The 20,067-nt window shown below is 32.4% G+C and overlaps 2 protein-coding genes and 1 long non-coding RNA gene across 3 annotated transcripts; 2 read left to right on the forward strand and 1 right to left on the reverse strand.

The window, feature by feature from the left end:
- Positions 1-7,007: 7,007 nt before the first annotated feature.
- Positions 7,008-9,090, reverse strand: LOC135147153 (uncharacterized). Its single transcript, XR_010284685.1, has 3 exons — positions 9,027-9,090; positions 8,780-8,949; positions 7,008-8,424 (listed from the first exon to the last, which is right to left on the reverse strand). It is a non-coding gene; the product is annotated as an uncharacterized LOC135147153 (long non-coding RNA).
- A 4,558-nt stretch (positions 9,091-13,648) lies between these two features.
- Positions 13,649-15,041, forward strand: LOC135147174 (ankyrin repeat-containing protein BDA1-like). The gene is made up of 2 exons (XM_064080026.1): positions 13,649-14,224; positions 14,340-15,041. The coding sequence occupies exons 1-2, from the start codon at positions 13,649-13,651 to the stop codon at positions 15,039-15,041; spliced, it is 1,278 nt and encodes a 425-aa protein (XP_063936096.1).
- Positions 15,042-16,943: 1,902 nt separating this feature from the next.
- LOC135147175 (ankyrin repeat-containing protein BDA1-like) lies at positions 16,944-18,496 on the forward strand. The gene is made up of 2 exons (XM_064080027.1): positions 16,944-17,570; positions 17,789-18,496. Exons 1-2 carry the CDS (start codon positions 16,944-16,946, stop codon positions 18,494-18,496), a joined length of 1,335 nt encoding a protein of 444 aa, XP_063936097.1.
- Positions 18,497-20,067: the final 1,571 nt, after the last annotated feature.

Here is a 20,067-nt window from a genome sequence, read left to right on the forward strand (position 1 = left end):
TAGGCTTTTTTTTTTCTTGTTCAAATCCTAGAGTAACCTCACTTTTTGGCTACAGGGTTTGATCAATGCTTGGATGACCTTCTAAAATTTTAAATTCCTCAACTCCATCATCGTTTCAATCTTCACGAGCCCTGGTTCAATTTTTCAATATCCAATGGGACTCTTTTTTTGCCCCTCTAGGTTGAATAAGCCTTTTCATCTTGTTATGGTGCTATTTTCGAGGAAAAATATAGGGAATTTAGCAAAAATACACTTTCTTATCATCTTAATTGCAAAATTACTGTCTATCTTATTTTATTGCAAAAATACGATTCTTATAAAACTTTAATAAAAACATTTGCAGACTTATGACCTTTCTTCTCGCTGCTTCTCTTCAATTACAACTTTGAGCTCGTTTTTTCTCTCCTCTCTCTCTTCTCACTATCCGCTTTCTCTTCTCAATCTCTTTCCTATCGCCATCGTGCCAATACTAATTCTCTCAATAGTGAGGAATATCATGTTCCTAGATTCAAGAAAACAGTCAAATCATATTATAAGAGTTGTGTTGAATTTGAGTTAAACAATTTCGCAGTTATTTCGAAAAGAATGGGGCTGGATCGGGTGAAAAGACGGCATGAACATGGAGTATAAGAGGCCGGCGTGAGAGCGGAGTTGATATTGAAAAATGAGCAGGGATATTAGTCTGGGTTGTGGGTAGAATAGAGGGTGAAAGTGAGATTCAAGGGGTAGAATAGATGGTGAAAGGGAGATTCAAGGTTTGGGAGATGGCGGCAGGTGAGTTGCAGAGGTTATGTTTAATTGATTTATTATTATTATTTTTAAGTTGTTTTTGTGGCTGTTGGTCCTGCATGGTCTTTTTTGGACATTTGCAATCGTTTGCAACTTATTATGTAACTAAATGTAATTTTTAAAAGATTTTTTCAAAGTTGAATTTGTGGTTGTGTATGTGGTTGCTAGCGGTTGCATATATTGTTGCATGTGCAACCACTGTATTTTTGCAAATATTTTTTGAAATATAGTGGGTGTTTGTTTATGACTTATAAGTCTAGATTCTGGATTATAAGTTATGAGCATTTATTCGTACCATTTGTGTAATAAGTCAAGAAGTACTTATAGAAAGCTAGGAATGCTAGCTTTTGTTTCAGGGCTTCTACTTATTTCTCAAACACTTTAATAACTTATAAGTCCTATCTTCCTTCTAACTTCTACTCCACTTATATATTTTAAGCAAGAAGCACTTATTTTAAGCTCTCCCAAACGGCCCCATAGTATTTTTGCAATTTATCTCAAAAGGTGACAGTATTTTTGCCAAAATTCTTTTAGCCTTGGGTATTTATGAAAAAACCCAAAAATATATTCATAACAATTTTACACTCATTCATTTTTCTCTCAAAACTTTCCTTTAATTTATTATTATTTTTATAACTTAGTGGTCATTTGACAAATCTAAATTGAATGATCAATATACCCGAATGATCTGAATCATTAAACTATCTGACACCTGTATGAATAATATTGTTTGATGAATTAAATTCGAAATATCTGAATAATATATTAAATACATAATAATTTATTTTAACAAAACAAATTTATATAAATCTGCAAAGAAAATACATCACTTGATGTTTCATAACACAAAAAATTATTTAAAGATATATGGAAACATATTATATATATTTTATCCAAAAATTTATATAGTTAAATTATAATTATATTATTTTGGGGAATTATCTTGTATATTGTTTTTTCAATCTTATTTTCAAAAATACTACCTTATCCAATCTTATTTTCAAATCTCTAAAATATTTTCAAAAATACTACCTTTTTGAAAATATTTTCCAAAAATACGGTGGTTGCATATGCAACCGTATATGCAACTGAATTCCTGATTTCGAGTTCCAGTTTTCAAATGTCATTTTCGACCTCATATTTGGAATATATATATATATATATATATATATATATATATATATATATATATATATATTCCAAATATGAGGTCGAAAATGACATTTGAAAACTGAAACTTGAAATCATGATTTGTAGTTGCATATATAGTTGCATATGGTTGTATTCAGTTGCATTTAGTTGATTCTATTGCAATCTAATGGCCCCGCCAGGGGCACACCATACATCCGTTGCAACTTACAGTTTTCAGTTGCATTTAGTTGCATATGGGGTTAATAATCAAGTGAGTCACCAGAGTGGGCTCGATATATCAAGTTGGTCACTGAACTAAAAACCGTCTCAAATTGGTCACTTAAGTCGGTTACACGTATCTTTAAATATGAGCTAGAGGATTAAAAATATTATTTACACAGGTTTATGTATTATTCTTGAATGTTACCACAACTAAGTACAATGTTATGACTTCTAGTATTTATAATAATATATTCTGATTTTATCATGTTTATTTATTATTTATTTTTAATTAAAATAAAGGAATTAACTATATAATAAAAAATAAATAACAAATAAACTTGATAAAATCTAAATATATTATCATAAATACTAGAAGTCATAACCTTGTACTAAGTTGGGGTAACATTCAAGAATAATGTGTAAATCTATGTAAATAATACTTTTACTCCTTGAACTCATATTTAAAGATACATGTAACTGACTTAAGTGACCAATTTGAGACGGTTTTGAGTTCAGTGACCAACTTGATATATTAAGTCCACTTTGATGACTCACTTGATTATTAACCCGTTGCATATGAGGTTACATTCAGTTGATTCTATTGCAATCTAATGGCCCCGCCAGGGGCACCCATACTTCAGTTGGAACTTACAGTTTTCAGTTGCATTTAGTTGCATATGAGGTTGCATTTAGTTGCATATGAGGTTGCATTTAGTTGCATATGATCGAGGTTGCATTCAGTTGATTCTATTGCAATCTAATGGCCCCGCCAGGGGCACCCATACTTCAGTTGGAACTTACAGTTTTCAGTTGCATTTAGTTGCATATGAGGTTGCATATGAGGTTGCACGCAACCTCATATGCAACCTCATATGCAACGGAAAACTGTAAGTTGCAACTGATGTATGGGTGCCCCTGGCGGGGCCATTAGATTACAATAGAATCAACTGAATACAACCTCATATGCAACTGAATTCCTGATTTCAAGTTCCAGTTTTCAAATGTCATTTTCGACCTCATATTTGGAATCGATATATATATATATATATATATATCGACTCCAACGATGAAGTCGAAAATGACATTTGAAATCTGAAACTTGAAATCAGGATTTGTAGTTGCATATATGGTTGCATATGCAACCACAGTATTTTTGAAAATATTTTAGAGAAGGTAGTATTTTTGAAAATAAGATTGGATAAGGTAGTATTTTTGGAAATAAGATTGAAAACGTAGTTATGAATAAAAAAAGCCCTATTATTTTTAGATAAATTTATTATAACAAACAAAATCCGTGTTAATATTGTTACATATAATATGCAACAAATCAACAAAAAATGTAAATTTTTCTATAAGATCTGGACATTCTGACATACATACGGTGCTTTACAGTAGTAGTATTAAGAGCAACCCCAATGGTGTTACCTATTTTAAACCTTAAAATATAATAAATTAATGGTTACTTAAAATATAAATGTAATTAAAAAGTTGTTCTACTCTAATGATATTCCCTATAGTCATCCCTAAATTTTAAAAAACATAATATTTTATTAGAACTACTACTATGATGGGGGAGATAAAAAAGGAGGGGAAATGAAAAATGAATGAAACGAGAGAAGAAGATGTGGTGGAAGAAACATAGGCTTACTTTTCTTGGGTCATGTTCCAGAGAGAAGAGAATACTTAGAACCATTACCTTAATTCTAGTATTAGTTAGGATTCTGCAGCAGAACCACACATAAAAAAGAAGTATTATTTATGTATTATATTTTGAAATTACTTTTGAACACACGCAACGCTGCAAAAAATAATAATATGTATTTAGATTTAGATCCTAAAAATTTATGAAATATATAGGGTCCTGCAGCAGAACCTTAGTGGTTCTATGGTTCAATTTTAAGCATTGGTTCTTTCTTGAGCGCGACCCTACTTTTTTATCCCCTAAAGAAGGGGTTTTGTTTTCTGTCACCTAAAAATTCTAGGTAAGAGAAGGATGGTTGGAGACTTGGAGTGAACAATCTATCTATCTATTATATTAATAATAGCCCAACATGGGGGTTTTGTTTTCTCTCACCTAAAAATTTTAGGTAAGAGAAGGATGGTTGGAGTGAACAATCTATCTATCTATTATATTAACTAGCATTAGTGCCCGTGCAAGGCACGGGCCTAGTATGAAACTCATATTAATTTTATTGTACACAAACATGATCTATAGAAACATGCTCAATAAAAAAAAAATGTTATATGAAGCTGGAGAAAATATATACTGTACAATATAAATGCACCGTCCAACGGAAGGAATGCAGGAGATTGCATTAATATACAAGACCTTAACTCTTAATATTTAGCAGCACTCTGTACAGTTGTAGCTTGATGTCGAGATTTCCTTCTGCTGCCACTCAATGTTCAAGACCAGATAATTTGACGGTAGAGCTGGACATTCAATATGTAAAAGCTGTATCAGCTTGCTGTGTTTCCAAATTCCAATAATGTAAGCTAAGTTTAATGAGGATCCAGTTTACACCCTAGTACACCTAAAACACATGTGCATTTAGCTATGTCATTGAAGGTGAAACTGGTGTATGGTATCTGAACCAGCCGCTGGATGATCAAACTTGCAAGTATGACTGGATTTGCAGTATCCGTTCTACATGCCGAAACTGCAGGCCTGCACACCCTGTTCAACAAAGAAAATTAGATGTAAAATGTGCTACAATAAGGTTTTGCTTTAACCCAATGTTGCATGCACTATCTCATAGCCTTTTGATCTAATTAGCACTTCGTACCAATACATATAACAGTCACCCAGAAAATATGAGCAAGTATGAAAAAAAACTATTACAGAATACAGACTGGTAATAATCCATTCGTTACAAGCAACATGTGATTAAAAATATATGTACATTGTTGCCTATACATATGTGTGTTTGTGTATTACATAAGTGTTCCCAAAAACTCTACAAACAATTCGACAGACTATGAAGCAGGTACTCCGAGCGCTAGTAATATTCCTTTATAACTACTGATACGTTATCTTGCTTGTTTGGGAACTTGGAGTTCAGTTCAAATTCTGAATTTGGTACAAATGACAGTTGTGTATAACAAAAAGAAGTTGGATTTAGTTCAATCCCAAGGCATTCAAATATAAGCATGTCAAAGTTAAAGAATTTAAGATGACAACGCAACTGATGTCACTGAAAACCCATCATTTGAAAGGAATTGTATGTTCCCAAACACAATCCTGTATAAATCAATCAAGAGCCAAGGATCAATGAAAGCATAGAGTTTAGGTTGAGAGTTAGCCTTTAACATAAATGTACCTAAGAGTAATGAGGACACGGGCTGGCTCTACTAAAAGGGATTTGCTTAAAGGAGGAATCCATAAGAAAGGATTCCAAAGAATACGACCAAGATGTAGAGAAAGAATAACAACAACATAATATAAGATAAGCAAAAGTGACAAGTCTTTATTAATAAGATTGCAGAACAACTGAGATTCCAAGAGATACTCTCATTCTTCGATATGCAACATTAGAAGGGTCAAGGGAGTATCTCAAAAATCTCAAATATGTCAAGATTGGGAAAGAGAAAAAACAAACGGGAAATATATATCAGCCATCCGAGGACTATCAAATTGTTGTTGATCATGGATAAACAGAGAAATGAGGTTGTCCAAAAACTAATCACATTCTTTTAACTACTCATCCATAAAAAAAAAAACCAAGTTCACCTGAGTTGTATCATGTTGCAAATAATTAAAGTCGGGTGCTACTTCAACATATACATATAAGATTTTAATTACTTAGAGGATAACATGAATATGATCTAACTTTTATCATGACCATATACATATACATAGGTCCAAACCTGAAAAGGTTTCAAGACAGATGAAGTAGAGAAAGTCCTTGTAAATTCTAAAAGACCAGCAGACTCTCCAAAAGTGCATATTACACGCTAAACTCAAGACATTACTATACATTTAAAAAACTACATGAAAAATAATCGTAACACGAAGTATTGATTGTGTTTGCCACTCGGCTTCATTTCATTGCAATAAGGCACAAAAGTAGAAAGAGTAACAGAAATTAATTTGACCACCTAAACAAAACTATGACTTATGAATAGGACATAAGGAGAAAGTATTGCAATGTAGCTTGTAACTCCAACATCAGAATGAAGTTAGAATTTAAGACAAATACAACTATACAAATTGTGCTCTATCATGAGTCCATGCATATTTTTTTTTTCACTGGACAAACAAAGTTTCGGCCAAGAGTTACTAAGTTTTAGCAGAAACTTATAATGTATGTATTAAGGGGCCGTTTGGGCAAGCTTAAAAGAAGTGACTTCTTGCTTAAACTAAAGAAGTGGAGCAGGAGTGAGAAGTAAATAAGTGAATAAAGTGTTTGGAAAAGAAGCAGAAGCTGTGAGAGAGAAGCTAAGATTCCCAGCTTCTTAAAAGTGCTTCTGCTTCTTTACACAAACGGGTCAAGAAAAGCAGAAGCCAGAAGCAGCTGCTGCTTCTGGTAAACAAACAGGGCCTAAATCATTCCAGACAAGCATAATAATCATACTTGGCGCAAAGGTAGCCCTAAGTGGCTAAGAATTTTTCTTTGATGCCAACCAGTGCGCTGTATAGTGATACTTGCAAGAGAGCCCAAATCTGTAGTCCCCGTTCTTCATGTAATATTGACACTCCGGTAGGCCTGGTCTATGCCGAAACAAGGGTTCCTTCTGGCTATTAGTTGCAGGTCTAGCAGATGAAGGTAGAGCCTCCATAGAGGAGCATAAGGTCCTCCAAATGTAGGGCGGAAGAAGATAGCGGTGTCATGCCATACAAGGAAGCCGCTCTGACTGAAGGTTGCACACCAGGAGTCATTTGCGTTCACCATAAGAATAAGAGCCATAGATGGGTTATATCCTCAATATTATAGCAAATTAACTTACCGTATAAGGACTCTAGTTTGGAACAAGCATCACCCTTGAGGAAGCAGCAGTGGGCCATAACCACCTCATACATATGACCCCGGAAAAAGCGGAGGTATCGGAACCCCGTAGTTTGTTGTATCTCCTCCATACTGTTCAGGAGTAGGAACTGAAGACTGCACAGCTGCATAAGATGGGCGTGCAGGTGCTGCCACCGATACGCCATGCATCTGAGGATGATGGTGTTTGCAAGTTATACTAAATTTGCAGTGGCCTGTTTTCATATAGCACGCACATTCTTTCTCCCCCTGTTTGAATAAAAGAGGATATATTCATTTAGAAATAAAAATTAGAATAAAAGAGATATTCAAAGCTTGAATGATATTATAATTGACGCACATAAAATTGCTTGTATAAGGGTGTCCTTTACAATGATAGTGAAACTACATATACAAGTACAAGAGAAATAAACGTAAATGGGAATCCATAAATATTTACTGGGATGATGGACTTTCCATGTAGCACCGGATTTACATTCCCAGTCCTTAAATAATAATGCAATAAGAGAAACAAAGTGCATCATGTGGATAGTGAAACTAAAAAATCTTAATAATAATTTAGTGTAGCATGTAATCGCCAAGAATGAATGATGAAACCACTTGTATTTCAAAGCAATTGAAACCTGGCATCCTGTTTGACCAAGTCGCTCTGGAAACTCGCCTCCTACAGTCCTTACAGTTCCACCAACCTGAAACAAATATGCATGTTTTATTTAGAAAAGCTAAAAGAATATAAACATTCGAGCTCGCAACAGGAAGGAAAAAATAATAGATTAAATTACTCATGAATCTACCCCTTATGGCCTATAATGTCTCACTATATGAGCTTAACTTAGGAGTATGCACAGTAAAAGAGATATTATGTGCCTGATTACTGATTAGTGCTTCAAATATCAAGATTCATAAGTGCTACATACACGATGAAGCAAGGACACCACCACCAACATCAGTGCAGTTATTCACATCATTGTGAAAAAGTGATTTTCGCACCATGAGGCAGCCTCTACACTTCACCTTGTTACAATCAATTTTTCATAACAAACCTGAACATGATCAGGAACAATAACATACTGTTTAGCTGCATGCTGTCAGAGGATGATGTCTAGAACCCTTAGGCCTTCTTGACAGTTGTCAGAGTCCTGACCACGTAAAGCTTGTTTCAATGGCCTGCATTGGGATCTTTGTAGCACATGAAATCTCCACCTTGTAAGTCTTTGACTAGTATGGATGCCTCATTCTTTTGCAATCACTATGGTGGGGGTTTCCATCAGTAGGAGGACTGCAATTTCCTTTGCTCCTGAAGATGACAACAATCATCATGTAAGTGCAGAGCCATTATATGTGATCAATTGTCAAAGCAAAATTTTAAGGGCTTGGCCTATTAGACGAGATAGTCTCAAGCACAACAGATACAAGGGACGATGGAAAATGAGCGGGACAGGAAAAATAATTGAAATTACAAGTCAAAGCAGTAATCTCTGGATAAGCTCACAAAATTAGATTTTAAAAAATTTGACAGGTTCAGACTTCAGTAATCTAAGTTCTGAGCCTCTATACAAAAAAGGAGCTAAACTGCCCTTTCGTATATAGTCATTCTTGCTCAGATATAAATATGCTGAGGGTCAGGGGTAGAGAGTTGTCAGGTGATATACCTTCTGCAAGAGTTTTTTGTGTACGGAATACAGCATCATTAGTTTGCATTACTCGTTTCATATTCAACTGGAATTTTGAGGTTGGAAGTGAGCCATTTGAATTTCTTATCTTCTCTAACCACTCATTGTCCTGGAACCAGCATCTTTTTCTAAAGGCTTTTGCTTTGCTCCTGCGCAACGACATATGAAGCCATTATAACTCCTACCGCACTTCCACAATTAAGATCTATATCAATTTAACTGCTACCTGGTCTTTGGATCTCTGCTACCCCATTTGCACAAGCTCTACTGAACACAACAATATCAAGAAGTCTGTACGTATGTCTATGGGTATTACTATTTGTGGGGTTTAATTAGCAGGGTTGGAAATCAGGTTTGGAATCACCGAGCCGAGAATTAATTTGCTCAGGAAAACGACGTGTTCTCGTATAATAGATATAGTAGATAATAGCCCAACATGGAGCATGTGCGTTCTGAGGAATTGAACTTGAGTGCATCCACTAACATCGACTTGTTTCATACCACCGCGCTAGCTAGCATTTGTGTTTTAGTATGATACATATAATATCTATGTCTCATGTGAACAATGGGGCACAATGAGTATCTGTTAAAAAGTTTGTAGTTTTGGAGAATCAGAGTTGAGTGCATCCATTAACATCGACTTCTTGCATACCACTACGCTAGCTTGCATTTGTCTTTTAATATCATACATATAATATGTATGTCTCATGTGAACAAAAGAATATTTGATATTTTATTTTGAGAATCTTAATTACCATCAATTTTCAATTAATTCATGAGTTATTTCAATTATTTGAAAAGAGGATGGAGACACAAACTCTCAAATAATTTGAAAAAATTGATAGCACTTAAATAAATTAATATTTAAAATTATTTTAACTCACGAATTCAAGTTGTGTAAACATTAAAAATGTTTCAACATCATGATCGTTTTTGAGCTAATCATATTGACATCAAAATCATCTATTTTAAAATTATTCATACCTTATGTGATTGATTAAAATTTCAAAATACAAGTATGTCTAATTTATTCATATTTAAAATACTCCTGAAATATTGACAAATTTAATTCTTTTTCTCTCTCACACACACATATACTCATGAAATTAAACTAAAAAATTTAAATCATGAGACATTTTATTCATTTAAAAAGACTGATTTACCCTTGTGCTTTGATAAAATTGAACTTCATGCATCCACTAAAATTTACTTCTTTTTACCACTATGTCAAATGACATTTGTATTTTAATATATTACATATAATTTGTATATGTCATGTGAACAAAAGAATATTTGATACTTTATTTAAACAAACTTAAATACCACCAATTTTCAATAATGATTTGATTTGATTTTATATATTTACTAATATATAATATATCATCTAATAATATAAATTTATAATATATGATTTAAAAAAGAGAAAATTTCGGTATCGTAAAAGTGACTGGATTAAAAATCGTAAATTCTGAAAATATATTAATTAAGAATAATTTGTCTAAGTCTGAGATAACGTTATCTTCAAAAAACACAGGTGCGGAAATGGTATATGAATTAGACACGCTATGTGCTAAAATATTATTTTAAACTTAAATGATGGTTAATTTTGAATCTCGAATGCAGCATACGACCAATAACATTACATTCACCCGCATTTCGTCAAGATAGAGCACTACGATTGAATATAAATTAGTATTTTATCATATACGTATACATAGATATGATAATATATATTTAGTAATTAAAACTTCAGCTATGAATAAATGATTGATCGGATTCATGGACAATATATGTTTGACTGAATTTTTTTTTTAAGTGAAAAGTCAAATAAAGTCATCTATGAATTAAGAAACAGAAATTTGTATAATAGTTATGATTGAAAATACATAAATGAAATATACATACTAAATTAGCCTATAAGGTTAAAATAACGAAAATCAATTTTATGTGTCAAGATTTAAAAAAAAAAATATAAGGAAATAGTCATTCTCTTCCCATATCATATAAATAAGTAGTCGTGTATTATCTTTAAATTAGTTTGCATTTAAATTATACATCTTTTATAGTCCAATAATTGGATTATTGTTCATTTTAAATTATTATATGATTATTAAAATTAACAAGCAAACTAATCGAATTAAAATATAAATTTGTGTCTATACAAGATAAGATTTAATAATAATGTAGTAGATTAGTCGATTGTACATAATTATATAAGGTATACTGATCATTTGCAATACTGATCAAATAAATCGAAACTACAAATGGACCGCCTTAGATTTGATTAAAATAATGTGTGTATATTATTTGTTCTTACTTTTTGTAGTACAATCTTTATGAGATCTTTGTCAAGTTAACTTCTATAATTTAGATAATATACTTAAATATTGTATTTGACATGTAGTAGGTCATTCCGAATACAATATCTTACAAATACATGTAAAGCCGTGTTACTCTACTTTAGAGCGGAATATAATTGACTATAATTAAATATTTTATATTGTCAGCTACAATATACTACCTTATAACTCATGCGATACATGTTTGTGTCTAAATTGCTAATAATTTTTTTATATGTGTTGAAATTAATTGTTTATTTTGATATGTTGTTGACGGGATTCGAGCACTTAACCTTTAGTGGCATAGATGTAGGAATATAGAAAATTAAATCTGATAGTTGCGATCAATTTAATTAAGTGATCTAACGGTTATAACTCACCGTACCGATAATAAATCGACGACTAAATTTTTTCATGTTTAGCTTTAATAATAAACTGGCTTATAACCCGTGCGATGCACGTGTGTATATTGTGATATGTTTCTTATATGTGTTTAAATTAATAATTTATTGTGATATATTGTTGATGGGATTCGTAAGTTGAACCTTTTGTACCATGAATGGAGAAAGATAGAAAATTCAAGCCAAATAAAATTGTTCAAAGGAGTAAAATTCTTAAAATTAATATAAAAGAGGCATACATGTTATGGTTAGAACACGACAATATTAGAAAGTTGCAGCGATAGTCAAGACGATAAATTAACTAAATGTTTATAAAAAAATATATTTATATCAACAATCATTTTAAATTTTATAATATTAAACTGGTCGCATCAAATTCTTCAAAAAGAAAAAAAATTAATTCATTTATAAATTGAATTACTAGAAACCGTACCCATACCTTGCACGGGTTTTAGGGCTAGTTATTACTTAAACTCCTGTATTTGTCCACGTAGACTCATTATAAGTAAGGAAGATATTCTCTCGGAGTTGCTCTGACAGAACATACACAGGATGTAGCTGAATGAGTCTTTTAGAAATTTAAAATGATTGGCTCAGTTATTATATGAACGATTCAGAAGATAAAATACACCCCCAAATAATCTTAGCGATTCGGCTTAGTTGTTATATGAACGATTCAGAAGATAAAATACATCTCCAAATAATCTTAGCGATTCATATAAAACTCATTCAGCTCTATTAAGCAGAAAACAAATGGGCCCTTATACTCATTTCATTTTATTATTTCTTTCAGACACGATATAAATAATACTACATATTCAAGTATTATATGAAATATGAGGTATAATTTATAAAATTAAATTAAATAATAATAATTTGAGAATTATTGTAGTACTCTTATTAAAACTTAAGAAAATTTGAAAATACTTTTACCAATTTTAAATAATTTTCAAGTAATATAAATTGAATATCATAAATAAAATATTCTCTTACTAAAACAGAACTATAGAAAATCACGTCTGGTTTTAAAATTTTCATTTAAGCCTGCCATAACCAACATAAGCCATAACTTTATATATTTTACAAAAGAAATAAATAACTATGATTCAAACAAATATAATCAAAGCAATTTTAGAAAAGAAAAACAAACTAAAAAATATCTTTAACATTACAATAATAAAAAAATTCTGAGTGCAGCGCACAGACCATGCTACTTGCTCCATATATTTATGGTTGCAGTTTTTAGCTATTCAAGTTAAGAATATAATTACACTGTTTATTGTGTACAAGCAACTGTATGTTGTTTTTTCAGACTCCTGGCTCGCTCTAACTAAATTTATATCTTTACAGTGACAATTATTATGCGAAAGTGACAAGCTTTCTTGCTGCCTCCGCCTCCCAAGATGGAAAGAAAATATACTCCCTCCGTCCCATTTTATGTGACCCTTATTCTTTTTTGGGACGTCCCAAAAAGAATGAACCTACAATACTTACTATTTTTGAACACTACTTTTCACTATTACACCCACTACTTTCTTCCACTATCTCTTTTCTATAATAATATAAACACTATTACACCCACTATCTTCCTTCACTATCTCAAATCTATTATTAAATATTGGTAGGTCCCACCACTTTACCCACTTTTCAACTAAACTTACTACATTTTTCTTAATCTCCGTGAAAGTCAAACCAGCTCACTCTTTTTGGGACGGAGGGAGTATTATTAAGAGTCACATATACTCCCTCCGTCCCTCTCAATTCTTTACATCGAGTTTGGGCACGGAGGTTAAGAAATATGTATAAAGTAGTGGAAAAGAGAAAGAAAAATGGGTGAAGTGGTGGGATCCATTGATTTTTAATATATAAAAGAGAGATAGTTGGGTAAAAGTAGTGTCAAAAAGAAGAAAAAGTGGTAAAATGGTGGGACTCATTAGCTATTTTAGGAAAATTTTGTAATGTAAAGAAATGAGTGGGACGTCTAAAAGAGGAATAAAGAATCTAGTGGCACGGAGGGAGTATAATAATCGGCAAGCATTCTTTCTTGTACCACTTCATGTGTTGCACTCCATTTTCAAGAATCGACTTCCAGATATTAACATAAAGTCATGGATGAGAGATTGAATGAGGTTGCTAGGACTGGTACTATTGATGAATTATATCGTATGATTCGAGAGGATCCATCTCTGCTAGAGCCTGCAGATGAATTACAATTCATTGACACTCCATTGCATATAGCTGCACAGGTAGGGAACACTCATTTTGTACTTGAAATGATGAGGCTTAAACCATCTTTGTCGCGAAAGCTGAATCCAGACGGGTTTAGCCCTATCCACCTTGCTGTGGAAAGTAATAATGATAATCTTGTGATTCGTATGATAAACATAGACAGGAACCTAGTTAGAGTGCAAGGAAAAGAATACTGTACTCCCCTGCATTGTGTAGCTAAGAAAGGAAATGTTAAGCTTGTGGTTGAATTCTTGTTGGCTTGTCCGGAATCAATTCTGGATGTAAACGTCAGGAACGAGACAGCTCTGCATATGGCGGTTCTGCACAATAAAATTCACACTGTTAAGGTCTTGTTAGAATGGTCAAAATTGCTTGATTCTGAGTTTCTTTTGGGGTGGACTGATGAGCAAGGCAATACTATCCTCCATATTGCAGCCTCGACGAATGACATTCAAGTAAGTAGATGATCTTAAGCTTGCTTTATTTACTCACAAGTACAAAATCAAATTTGATTACTGCTATTTAAGAAAGCAATCCCCGTATAGATACTAATATCTACATTGCTGTCAGATGATAAAGATGTTGATTCCAATGGTAGACATGGACGCGGTGAATTTAGGTGGCAAGAGAGCTCTTGATATATTTCAGGCTGAAACCTTAACTTTGTTACAGAAGGATAAGAAACTGAAAATAATACACTGGTTGTTCAGGAAAAGGTCACATTACAATGCAACACTTTATTGTGATACCAACAATAATTGTTCAGTGGCAGAGTCATTGAAAAGAGGATTTCCATGGTACAAAAGATGGATATTAGCAAACCACCGGCATATGTCCCAAGTAAATAAAGACGGGATACTAGTCGTTGCAGTGCTTATAGCAACAACTGCATATCAAGCTATAGTCGCCCTCCCCACGGTGTTTGACAATAAATTGATAGCTTCGGCCTCACATTATTATTTCCTCGTCTTCCAGTTTTTCAATACTGCAGCATTTGTTGCCTCTATGTCCTTGATTTACATACTACTGCCTCCTGGCATTTCTTATATGCTACAACTGATTATTCCCATTGTTGTATGCTTCTTTGTTGGGATCTATCTCACTAATCTTCAGACAGGGCTCTATATGTTCTCGCTCATCTTATTTATTTGGCAATTATTGAGATTTGGCAGATTGGATAGGAATGGCAGAAGAGAGAGACACTTTTTACTGAAACACTGCACAAGCTTTCGAAAGGAACTAGAGAAGAAAGGGTATAAATATCAGCTCTAGTCCAAGATGTTTATACCAGTGACTAAGTGGAGGAACTGCAGTAAAATGGTCTCCTAATCACAGGAGAAATCGATCAGATATCTTGATATTCAGTCTGTACACGCTTTTAACAACATTTAAGTTTAGCCATTTAAGTTTAGCAACAAGAATTTTGTAACTCACAACTCCATGTTCTTTTTTATTTTTTACTAGCCTTTAACCCGTGCGAAGCACGGGCGGATATGTAGTTCCTAATTTATTATTTATAATTTAAATTTTAACGTCATTTTATTAGTATTTTAATATTAATAGATTAAATTTAATTAAATTATATTATTCAACTGACTATATTTTCTCTCAATTACTTGAAAATTGACAAACCCTAACAAATATATATATATATATATATATATATATATATATATATATATATATAATACATTTAATTCGAATTTAGTACATGTAGATTTAAAAATTAAAAAAAATCAGAAAATTCATATCTTTTCCAAACATAGACAATCTTGTAATACATTTGAAAAATTCAGTAATCTAATCAATCGAATTTCAACATAATTCTGTAATCTTGATTTTTTTGACAACAGAAACTTTTAAGATTAGAATTAAAAAGAGTTATGTAATGTGTGGTGTTTATATTGATATAGAACACGTTAAAGTTAAAAAGAGTTATATAAAACTTTTTGTTAAAAAAGATATTCAAAATTATTATTCATAATTTTATTTATAACGTCATTATAATTTTTTAGTGAAATATTATATGATAAGGTATTGTTTGGAGTGTTTTTAATATTTGAAACTGTTTAACAATGTAAGACTAATAGACTCCATATTTGTAGACTTGTAGTACCAAAAGGAGAGTACCAAACCAAAAAATATAACTAAAACATAGGACTACAAATTATACCCATGTTGGCTTATTATAGTATAGTATAGATGTTTTTCTATATGTGATGAAGTAGGGAGAAATAATACAAAACAAAATTTTATTGTAATATATTTGTCCTTGTTCATAATAAAAGAAATGTTTATATCACAAACATCTAAACAACAATAGAATATATAATTTTATTTTTAAGGAAACTGGTATAATAATGAAGTTATTTCATAAAATATATTAACAACATCTTTATGGCTGAAATGATTAAATAAAAATATTAATTAGGTGTAACTTGTCAAATCTATAACACATGTTGCTCAAATAAGACGGACTATCATGGTTTATTTTAAAAACTAGTTTAATAGCCTGTGGACCTCTTTTTATATGTCATTATTCTTTTTGTCCAAATTTTTATAAGTCATTATCTTTTTTTGTCCGAATTTTTATGTCATTATTCTTTTAGTAATCGCATCCCATTATTTTTGTTTAAAAATGATTTTGTATCACAATTATAAAAATTCAAATCACACCCTATTACTTTAATCTGAGAAAAAACAGTTTGCACCCCTTCTATTAAATATACATAAATCTGTGTCGGTAACATTAAAAATTGAGTGCCGATTCAATAGTAAAATAAAATAAGCGCCTGTAGAGAATTTTTTTAATAATTATTGACAAACAGCCAGATCATAGAGAAAAATAGAACTACATTGTTGTAATTGTACCTAGTTGATTGACATTCTTGTTTCCAGTTTACGAATGGCAATAATAGTTGGTTCTCATACATGCCAGCCCAATCTATCATCATCATTGTTTTAACCATGTCAGCTCGCCGGCTACTTAATTTCTTTATGGTTCCCTCCGTCCTCTGAACTAAACTACCTTCACATTCTGTTCGACAATTATTAAGTTACAGTTTGGGCACAGGACTGAGATTTCAACAATTAATCAAACCAAAAAAAATAACAGGGACGAAACTTATTGCCGTCTCGGCCTAGTATTTATGATGAGAATGCATTTCTCGTTAGATGGCGTTCCATTTGTTCCGCTCAGAAATCACTATGAAGGCGATTACGAAGTCGATTCACAAGCTGAATAAGGTTGCTGAGGCGGGGGATATTGAAGAATTATATCATTCGATTCGGGAGGAACCATATATCCTAGAGAATATCGATAAAATCCCTTTCATTGACACACCTTTGCATATAGCTGCTAAGGCAGGACATATTCCTTTCACAGTTGAACTGATGAGGCTTAAACCATCTTTTGCTCGAAAGCTGAATCCAGATGGCTCTAGCCCCATCCACCTCGCGGTGCAAGAAGATCATGAACGTCTTGTGATTCGTATGATAAACGTTGACAGAGAACTAGTCCGCGTGCAAGGGAAAAACTGCAACACTCCCTTGCATTGTGCGGCTGACAAAGGAAATGTTGAACTTATCGTTGAGTTTTTGTTGGCTTGTCCAGAATCGATTCTTGACGTCAATGCCAGGAAACAGAGTGCCCTGCATCTTGCTGTTCAGCAAAATGATATTCACACTGTTAAGGTTATGCTGGAATGGTTGAAATTGCTTGATGCTCAATTTATTTTGGGGTGGACTGATGATCAAAGCGATTCTATTTTGCATATAGCAGCTCGCAAAAACAATGTTGAAGTAAGTTATGCATCTTGTGACAGCTTTTACTTAATACATACGAATTTTTTATGGTGTGACCAAGGGCACATAATAATCACTAACTTTCATGAGAATTGTAAATTTTGATTGGTGGATGGATAATAAATATTAATGGACCCTCTGAATTCACACCAATTCCACTAATAAAAATAAGCAATCTAGCTTTAGATACTAATAATATACTACATTGCTAGCAGATGGTAAAGATGTTAATTCCAAAGATTGACATGCACGCGAGGAACTCTGATAACGAGAGTGCTCGGGACATTTTTGAAGCTCAAAACCCAGACCTATTACCGAATGATAAGAAGGTGACAATAATGCAGTGGTTGGTTAGGCAAAAATCACATTACAATGCAACGCTTTATTGTGATACCAACGATAACACGTCGCTGAAAGAGTCCTTGAGAAAAGGATTTCCATGGCACAAAAGGTGGATACTATCAAACCATCGGCACATATCATTAGTAGATAAAAATGGTGTCCTAGTGGTTGCAGTGCTTATAGCAACCACAGCATATCAAGCTGTGATTCAACTTCCACCAATTTTCGACCCAGCCTCAATAGCTTATACAACACACTATTATTTTTTCATCTTCCAATTATTCAATACTACAGCTTTTGTTGCAGCCATGTCCTTGATTTTTATACTACTGCCTCCTGGCATTACGTATGTGCTGCAACTCATTATTCCTATCATCGTGTGCTACTTTGTTGGGCTCTATCTCTCGAACCTTGAGACCGGGCTCTTTATGATTTCACTCTTCTTGTTTCTTTGGCAATTTGTGAGGTTTGGGAGAAGGGATAGAAATGGCAGGAGAGAGAGACACTTTCTACTGAGGCACGGTGCAAGTTTTAGCAGGGAATTGGAGAAGAAAGGGTATAAGTATGAAACGGCTATTTGATTTTGTAACATGTAATGTTGTAAACGCTAGTTTTATCGATATGTTAAGACATGCTGTTACTGGTGCAAGTGTCCTAGTCTAGATTTTGTTTTGAGAAAATAAGTACAGTATAAATCATATTACTGCTTTGCATGGGTAGTGGTGTAGGGTTGAGGAAAAAACCGAAAAACAATCGAAACCGAACCGAAACCGATAAAAACCGACAAAAACTGAGCCGGAAAAAATCGAGCCGAAACCGAAAAATAAAAAACCGAACCAATGTTATTGGTTCGGTTCCGGTTATTGATTAAAATCGAACCAAAAACACCGAACCGAACCGACTATTTAAATAATTAATATATATATATATATATATATCTATACTATACTATTAAAACCGAAACATTAAAAGTTTAGTCTGTCGGTCGGTACTTGGGCCAAAATACGGGCCTATCTATATATCCAATTATTCTGGGCCTATTTATATAAATAATTATTCTTTTTTATTTGGGTCAAAGTACGGGCCTATCTATATAACCAATTAATAATAATCCTTTTAAAACTGAAACATTAAAAGTTTATCAATTATTCCGGGCCTATTTATATAAATAATTATTCTTTTTTAATTTGGGTCAAAGTACGGGCCTATCTATATAACCAATTAATAATAATCCTTTTAAAACTGAAACATTAAAAGTTTGGTAGGTCAGTACTTGGATCAAAATACGGGCCTATCTATATAACCAATTATTCTGGGTCTATCTATATAACCAATTATTCTTTTTAATTTGAGTCATAGTACGGGCTTATCTATATAACCAGATAATCCTTTTAATTGAAATATATTACTTTTTTATATTTTTGACTAAAAAACTCAATCTTTTAAAATAACATTGAGAAACATGGTAATTACTTTTTTAACTAAAATATATTATCTTTTTATAAATTTTCCAACTAAAAAATTAATCTTTTACAATTAATACGGACATGGGCGACATATTTATACGTAAAGATGTGTGCCAAAAGTCTAAAATTCAAATAATAAAAAATAGAGGGAGTATTATTATATTGGTCGGGCGGTCGGTACTTGGGCCGAAGTACGGGCCTATCTATATATATATAACCAATTATTCTTTTTAACTAAAATAAATTATCTTTTATATATTTTTTAGATAAAAAAAATCAATCTTCTAAAATAATATCGAGCAACATAGTAATTGTCTTTTTAATCAAAACGCTTTATCTTTTTTAGATTTTCTAACTAAAAAAACCGAGTTTTTACAATCAACACGGGCGCCATATATATAAAAATATAATATCATTAAATATAATTATTAATAAATAACATGTGATATTATTCAACCAAAATACATTAATAACATTATTTTTAAATACTCTAATGATCTCATATTAAAAGAAATATTACAAATCTGTCATATACTATATATTATTACACTATTAAAGCCAAAAATAAAAATTCACTTGGTTGGTCAGTCAGTTGAGTTTGGTGAATCGTTTGGTATTCGACCCACGGAGCTCTTAAATTTATAACATGTTATAGTATATTTTTTTTATCAATTAAACCAAAACAT

This window comes from Daucus carota, chromosome 6 (assembly GCF_001625215.2).
Source record: "Daucus carota subsp. sativus chromosome 6, DH1 v3.0, whole genome shotgun sequence".
Classification (NCBI taxonomy): Eukaryota; Viridiplantae; Streptophyta; class Magnoliopsida; order Apiales; family Apiaceae; genus Daucus; species Daucus carota.

Bases quoted from the DNA above. Each gene is read 5' to 3' on its own strand.
- LOC135147174 (XM_064080026.1), top strand. From the start codon at position 13,649: ATGGATGAGAGATTGAATGAGGTTGCTAGGACTGGTACTATTGATGAA. The intron at 14,225-14,339 runs GTAAGTAGATGA...CATTGCTGTCAG, and splicing joins CCTCGACGAATGACATTCAA to ATGATAAAGATGTTGATTCC.
- LOC135147175 (XM_064080027.1), top strand. From the start codon at position 16,944: ATGGCGTTCCATTTGTTCCGCTCAGAAATCACTATGAAGGCGATTACG. The intron at 17,571-17,788 runs GTAAGTTATGCA...CATTGCTAGCAG, and splicing joins CTCGCAAAAACAATGTTGAA to ATGGTAAAGATGTTAATTCC.